The sequence below is a fragment of the Atractosteus spatula genome, chromosome 16 (genome assembly GCF_055471065.1).
Source record: "Atractosteus spatula isolate fAtrSpa1 chromosome 16, fAtrSpa1.hap1, whole genome shotgun sequence".
Taxonomy (NCBI): Eukaryota; Metazoa; Chordata; class Actinopteri; order Semionotiformes; family Lepisosteidae; genus Atractosteus; species Atractosteus spatula.
Window position 1 is genome coordinate 11852535 of NC_142721.1, and position 8120 is coordinate 11860654.

General features: G+C 35.7%; 1 protein-coding gene across 1 annotated transcript; it reads left to right on the forward strand.

Annotated features, from left to right (window-relative positions):
- The first annotated feature begins 635 nt into the window (after positions 1-635).
- LOC148819575 (apoptosis regulator BAX) lies at positions 636-6729 on the forward strand. Its single transcript, XM_088934909.1, has 6 exons — positions 636-1007; positions 1688-1736; positions 2127-2288; positions 3564-3696; positions 4100-4204; positions 4727-6729. The coding sequence occupies exons 1-6, from the start codon at positions 941-943 to the stop codon at positions 4829-4831; spliced, it is 621 nt and encodes a 206-aa protein (XP_088791035.1). The 5' UTR covers positions 636-940; the 3' UTR covers positions 4832-6729.
- Positions 6730-8120: the final 1391 nt, after the last annotated feature.

Here is an 8120-nt window from a genome sequence, read left to right on the forward strand (position 1 = left end):
TTAAACGTGTTCAAAGACTAATAATTTTTCAAAGAAAGCAGAAATGGTATTTCGGCGCCATCTACTGTTTTGCAGTAATAAAGGATTTTGAAAATGTATTGAAGCACTGATTTAATTGACCACCATTCAAACCGCATTGCCTTTTTCAAGATTATATTAACTCGACATCTAAGTGCTTTTCTGATTAAGCAATTATCTTCGTATGCCATGGATATACATTCCGAATGTTTTAAAATAATCACATGTATATGCATCCATTTGCATTAACACGTTCAGTAACATTTGCAGACATGAACACAAAAATGCCAATTTTGTATGAAATCAAACACTCGCTATTTTTAATTTAAACAGAAAAGTACTGCTTTCACAACATTGTTTTCCAGGATTGTTACTAAGTAACAGAATGCGTAAAAACATCCTGGAAAGTCTATTGTTTTAGGATGTTTACTGTAGACTCCAACTGCTAGATTGTGTTCACTACCAAGCACAAACATATATCCAGTCAGATTAGTATCAGTGGATCTATGAACTTTGAAACTTATGACTTTATATTTCAAGGGAATACTTGATTGTGAAACGCATACCAAGACACGTTTCCTGCAATACTTGCGGGACGCATTTCCGTAACCTGTTTTTACTGTGCCATCAGCGATCTGGAGAAGGCTTTGTTTCACTTTCATTGAGATTTCTTCTGCTTTTCCTTTTAAATTACTCTTTCATCAGCATTTTATCGTTCGTATAGCACTTATACATTATTTTAATAACTTTGAACATAAAACAGTTAAAAACTTTTTAACACGATGCCCTTCGTACACAGCTGAAACATACGAACTGTCTTAAGGCGTCTCATTCGGAAGTCCAATCCAGCAAGAAATTTTTTATTCAACCTTAAAGGTTGCGGGGTTTTATTAATTTATTACCTTTTTCACAAAGGCAGTCGATGGCAGATTCTACTGGAAGAAACCAGGGTAACGAGATAGAGGAAAACGGAGCAGTTGGTGGTGAAGGTAAAAAAAACGTATTTAGAAATGTCATTTGGATTTTGCAAATGGATTGTTGTGTAGCAAATATTGAGCAGAGCTGCTGTAAATTGTGGCATACCTATTAGAGTTCTCCCAAAAGCACTTCACACCACTACATTTCGAAATATTTGAGTTAGACATTTTATTTATGTTTATCAGTGTGACTATTAAATGGATATTCAAGTAACGCAACTACATTAGTTATAGTATTTGAGCTAAAATCAGCTGTTTACCTGACTGGTAACCTAGGAACATATTGTTTTAAAAAATACCCTGACATAACTTATATGTACAGTCATCAAAACCTTTTTTGCGTGAAACCTTCTTACACGTGACTCCACCTTAATTATTAACTGACATAAACGTGGTACTTTTAATCTACTAATTACTACATTCTGACAGACACACCTACTGTAATCCATGCAAATATGGCGGGTAGGGCTAGTTACAACAATTCTGAGAGTGTAGGTCAGGCTTAGGTGCAGCAATTATGAAAAACACCACGAGTTCTAGGTACAGCAATTATGAAAAACAAAAAGCTTTCGCCTTGGTACAGCAATTATGAAAAACAGTGTAAACTGCAGTCTGAATCTCAATAAACAAAATTGCATACACAAAACTTGTGTCTAAAATGTTCTAAAAGGTGAGTCTTGTTATTGTTTCAGATACTGTTGATGATGTAATCATTGAACAAGGAGCTGTTGTTTTTCGAGGGTAAGTAGTGTTGCTATATATATTATCAGTAAGAGATGAACTGTATAAACAACTTCACAGGACTGGATTACAATTTAATGACTTGAATGCAGCTAACTGTTAATGTGTAAATAACCAGTAACAAGTGGAAACTTAGATTAGCATTATCTGTACCCCAGAAAATACGACCTGGCACATAAAATATGGACAATGAAACTGCAAGAAAAGCTAAGCAGCATGCTCTATAGCATAGCTACAGTATGCCCTGTTGTTTCAAAACATAATTCATGCAATTGTATCATATCACTTTGATGTCTATTGTGATGGATGAGAAGTATGCATGAGATACTGCACTTTGCCATTATAAAGGGAATCTGGATTAACTGGTCTTGTTTGTTGTTTCATTTTTAGATATGTTGTAGAGGCAGCTCGTGTGGATAACCAAGAATTTGTCCTTGCTCCAGAGGATTTAGGAGGGAGAGCAAATGAAGGACAGGACCGTCAGTTGAAAGACATTGTAAGAAATTTAATTGAAATAGCTGATGAGCTGAATAGAAATGCTGAACTGGAAAGGTGAGTTTCTTCAGAAGCCTACATTTTATTTTTGTGGTGTTTCCCTAGTGCTCGGATGTCTGGATTATTTTAAAGCGTTGCTTTCAAATTAGTTTAAGAGTAACACTACTTCCTTATAAGTGCTTGTAATATAATATAATTTAGAATCATATTTAAAAATCACCTTTTGCTTATTGAAGTACAGTAGGGCCTCAACATTCACTAAGGGTTTGATGCAGAGAACTATCATGAATAGCCAAAATTGTTGCAGATGTTACAAATTTGCATATAACAGTGTGCACCCCTATGCCGTTGCATAATGTATTACAGTATACAGTATGTAATATATGGTAAAAAATGTACTGTACATAACCCTCCCTTATATGATAATAAAAGTACTAATGCGTTGGCTATAAGTAAATTAAAATAACATTGAGCAAGTAAAAGAAACAAACTTACATTATCTTACATTTATTTTAACAGTAATCAGTTAAGATAATTGACATGAATCCCACCTCTTTAACCAGAGGATGCCTGCACTTTCTCTCTCTCTTTGCCTCAGTATTTAGCATTCCCCACTGTAATGAAAAGGACAATAAAACCATCAGTGAACCTGTTAAGCTGTCTCCAGCCTGTCATTCCCCATGCCACGAACACAGAACCGGGAGCGTTCGTTACAGCTAGAACATGTTGAGATGCGAATGCTGGGTAGTGGGACCCACTCACTAACTGGATTTGTCTCCTGATCCTAGTCTGTTGCACCACTAATTTGCAAATTGCGGTTAACAACCTTCAACTTGGTTACTGCCCATTCCGCCCTTCTTCCATACAAGACCCTGTCTGCCAGACCGAATCACGAATGTTAAATTCTTAGATATCAAGGCTCTATTGTAATATCTGTTTCTGTGCACCTCTTCTAATTTCATATAATAATATAATAGTTTACTTCTAAGCTCTGAAATGATAACTTGATAATGACACAATTCAGACTGTAAAAGGAGACAATTATCACTCATAAAAACTTTCTCATCATTAGTGTCAGTGACACAGAGATGCCAGAACAATTAAACATTAACTGTAAAACTTTCCTTTAGTTTTGACATATTAAAATCTTTATTTACACTACTTGTATTATTTGTCCACCATTTTCTTACAGATTAAACTAGTCAGACTGTCTGATATGGTTACTGGAACCTTATTAGTTAGTATTTCCATTAGTCAATGGAATGTTTTTGCTTTGAAGAAAATGTATCAAGACTTTTTCTGATGTGCTCTGTAATGTTGTCTGTCTAACAGTCTTATCAGCAGCGTTGAGTTTGACTCGGCAGAGAGTTTGTTTTTCACTGTGGCAAGGAAGATTTTTGAAGACGGTATTAACTGGGGACGAGTGGTAGCTCTTTTTCACTTGGCTTACAAACTTATAATCAAGGTAATGACTTCAATGGGTATTTTTATCTGCAGTAGAAAAGAAAAAAAATCATCACACCTAAATACATTACATATGTATTCTTTCAGGCACTGCAGTTCAGGTTTGGAATGAATCTTGGATAATGCAGAGAACTAAGCTATTTTCTAGCTAAGAATAAGGGGAAAATAAACTCTTGGAATTGCTCAAGTTTAGCATGTGTAAACTTGCATGTATGTGTAAAGGCTTGAGGATGTTTAAAGTCCTTATCCAAGCAATGTCAAGTGTCATAAAGGAAAGATTGTGTACAGTTGTGGAACTTGAGTTGTTTTTGCAAATATTAGTGAAGTTCACTCAGAATTAATCACATAATAATACCCTGGCTTCATGAGCCATAATTCTTTCATTCTTCCCCCAATCTCCAAAGGCAATCACAAAGAACCGCAATGAGATTATTCAAACGATCATTGACTGGGTATTAAATTTCATTAGAGAACACATCTCGCGCTGGATCAGAGAGCATGGAGGATGGGTAAGTAAGAAATTGGTGCATTTCCTTATATGCCCACCCACATGGACACCAACACAGAGACTATTTGCCCATATGGATGGCAGAATGTCCGGAAGCTCATTAAGACTGTGGGGATGCTATTGGTTTACAACGCAGACGTGATTATTAAAAGGAAGGAATCTTTTGCCAACTTCAAAGTGTCTTGGGTATGAAGTACACTGTGGTCAGTTACAATTAAAATTGAAATGCCTGCAAAGGAGTCTTACTAAAACATATGGTAGAAGCCCCACAGGTTAATGTTACAAATAGTGTAGTCTATATTTATATATCAAGGAGTAAAAGTAAACATTATTATTATTTATTATTGAACATATGATGGACTAATGAAACTCACTATAGGATGGTTTATGTTTAATTAATGTCACGATTTCACCTACAGAGTTGTTCATTACATTTGTAGTGCTCCTGTTCCACAGTCGACTCTGGGATAGTTTCCCCAATAATCCATTGTAATTATTTTTACTGAATCATCTTTTATTCCAGGAGGGTGTCCGGAATTATTTCCAGAATCTGAGGTGGCAGAATGTGGCTATATTTGCTGCTGCAATTCTCACAGGTGCCTTGGCATACTGGAAGATGTCCAGCTGATTTTTAGAAAAGAGACCTGAGTGGAAAAAGGTTATATTTCATGTAATTAAAGAACCATGAATACTGACAGCTAGGAGAGAACAGAGACAAATCTGATCAAAGGAACTATTTAGGAATTTGTTGTCATATTGTGAAATGGTAACTCTCAGGAATTAACAACCTGTGGAATGTTTTTTTTAATAACATGAATTGGACTATCTTCATAGAAGCTGGAACTGGCAGACAGTTTGAATTTTTTGGTTAATCTGACGTTTTGATCTTGTTGTCTGTTATGATGGGGCACATTACTAAGCTCATTTGTATAGCTTTATATATAACCTTCAACCTTTACAGTGTAGGAAATATATTGTGGTCACATATAAGGCTTCTGTATTAATAGAGAAGTGGAATGTGTGTATTTTGAGGTGTTTACAGTTTGGTCCTTTATATTATTTATTTTATTGTAAAGTTAACAGTTTGACTAATGGAATCAAATGTATTTGTACAGCTTTTACAATTTCTTATTTAGTCGTTTGTCTTATTGTCTTAGCAAGGTTGGTTTCGGTTAAATTACTACAGTAATTATGCTTATAATGTTTAATGAAAATTAGAACACATTCTGAGCCTGATGAAAATAGGCATTGTTCACTTTTTCCTTCTTTACTGGAATTAAGGTCAGCCTCAGGAGTACAAAATGCATACTGTATTCAATAATGTTAAATAGAATCTGATGCTGCTCTCTAAGTAGAAACACTTTTATGCTGCATTATATAATATGTAAGAATGCTATTGCAAATCCATATTAACAAGTCTCAGATTATTTATCTCCTAGGGTCTGGAACTGGATTTTTAGTTATAAATAATGAAAAGCTCTGTGATTTAGATTGTCCTAAGAAACTTTTAAACGATTCTGGTATTTCCTGTTTTTTCATTAAAATATAAAAAAATCTCATTAGATGTTCCCATAGAGTTTAAGTGCAGCGTTTTTTGTAAGGGTGTGTAAAAAACAGCAGCCTCCCTGACAGTATGCTTTGCAATTCCCACCTCCTCTAGTTCTGTTGGTTTCCAACAGTGTATTGTGCTACCGTTTTCTTTTAAAACGGAGCCCACAGCACGCTGGGTGCTCCTGAACTGTGGTGTATGCGCAGTTAAACAAATATTACAGTCAATTTGTTTCCTTCTATGTGTGTATTAAACAGCTGAGATGCAGACATACCCCTCCCCCACCAGCAGTTACACTCCAAGCATCTTCTCCTGCACTCCAAGCACAGTCAGTATTGAATTCTGTCATAGCCCCTAGTTTGATCTACCGCTACTCCTCCACATCTGCTCATTAACAATGAAGCTAGGAAACAATTGGGGGCTGTTACAGATTCTTTACTATAACACCAAATTACTGTTTCCTTCTTTAATTGGAAACACACTTCACACATTAGTTAGTAAACCGTCTGATGCCCCAGTGGCTTCCTCATCCTCTCAAGCCACAAGAAAGAAGTTTCATGTGCAGCAACAAACCATCAGGGAAGTAATTTATTTCTAGTCTCTCTATTATCACATGGTTGAGTACATAAATACAAACATATGGTTTTGGATTCTAAATATCTAGAACATCTAGAAGCTGCATTTTTATTTAAAAAACAGAAAAACAAATTGAGGAGCTGGGAAGTGTGGACTTTCTGAAAAGGTTTATGTATTACTTAATAAACCAAAAGAATTTTTGGACTGCGATAGGTGTGGAAAGGTTTTATGTTAGTGCATGTATCTTTACATGGGATACCGGAGCAGTGATGTTGTTCAACATCAAGGTTACGTAATGGGTCTTGGACTTAGAGCTGATGTTTACCTCATTCTTCTTTTACATTATAAAGGATGTTTTTACACCTGTTATGTTATGTACATAAAATTTTGTATTAAATACATTTTCTTTTGTTGTGATTATTATGATGATGATGATGAAGAAATGTGCTCTGGGCTATGATTCAAGTATTCGGATTATTATCTGTAGTATATAACTTTAAGCTGGGGTACTGCTCTAGCCCCTTTGGTTTTAATCCTTTTCTGTCAATTTTATCTGTATTGCAAATTTGAAGTTCTACTGGCCCAAATTCTCTCCTTTTACCGTTTTAGGTGAAATGCTGTTATGCACGCTACCCACCACTAGATGTAGCACAGCACATACAAAAGTATTATTTCAGAATTTGTAAGGCTTTCTTTTTTCCATCGCGCTTTCCGTAAGATTTTTGTTCGTCTAAGATCCTGCATATATTTGGATTTACCTTTCCTTTTCCTAATTCACTTAAAGACGGGGGTATTTTTAATGTCTAATGAAATTCTTGACAAATAAACCGCATTTTGTTTCAGCTCCGCCCCAAGCGATCCACTGTGGCATGCTGATGTCCTCCAGATGCTGAGGTTAGAGTGCATGGAGGAAGTGAGGAAGCAGCTTTTCCTCTGCGCTCTTTTCCTTCCAGTTAGCTGAAAGCAATCACCAGCACAGAGATTTGGCATGTGCTTCATTACTGATTTGGCACTTAATACCCTGGCCTTCTGTCAAATACATACAGCAGACTATCCATCATTTTTCACCCACAATAAATTAAAATGGCAACGCGCAGTACATCGGAAAGAGTAACAGATGTTTGGAGCAAGCTCCCAAGCTGTGTTTTCGAAGCTGATTCGTTTAGTCTCTTCAAGAAACGTCTAGCTGTAATTTGGGGATCAATAAGTTTCTAGTAACCAAAGGTGCATAGCTGGTTGAATGGTCTTACCTATTTCACTTTCAAAAGTATCAGTGTGTTATTCTAAGAAGAAAATACAGCCTAGTGGTATTTTTTTCCTATCACAACATAGTCTAGCTAAGGTACTTAGGTGTCCTGAGAATAATTAATAAGTCTGAGATGAAAAAATAGATACTATACCTTTTGACAGATAGACATGAATTAGCCGACTTTTTGACAGTACTTGGGTACAGAATGCCTTGATGTTTTTTTTTTATTTCCATAATGTACAGCAGTTGTAAGTTTTAGTTTAGAACTTTAGTTTAGATCTTTTCACATTCTGAAACTCCGTTTGGGAATGGGCACAATTCCTTGTGACCTACATTTATTTCCTTTTGAGAAGCACTTTGATCACATTTTACAGAAGGGTAAGTTACAGCATGGCGCAGTGCTTCTTTTTTGCTCTGTCTTTAAAGCTGAAAACTAAAATAATGTTTCCTGATAATGAAAAGTGGTATTTTCAAATATCACCTTTGTTATTTTTTTAGTTTTTAATAAAGGAGAGCCATCTAACAGTTTAGCTTGGTAAACCC

Coding starts and splice junctions, on each gene's coding strand:
- LOC148819575 (XM_088934909.1), top strand. CDS start 941: ATGGCAGATTCTACTGGAAGAAACCAGGGTAACGAGATAGAGGAAAAC. Junction 1,737..2,126: donor GGAGCTGTTGTTTTTCGAGG/GTAAGTAGTGTT, acceptor TTTCATTTTTAG/ATATGTTGTAGAGGCAGCTC. Junction 4,205..4,726: donor TCAGAGAGCATGGAGGATGG/GTAAGTAAGAAA, acceptor CTTTTATTCCAG/GAGGGTGTCCGGAATTATTT.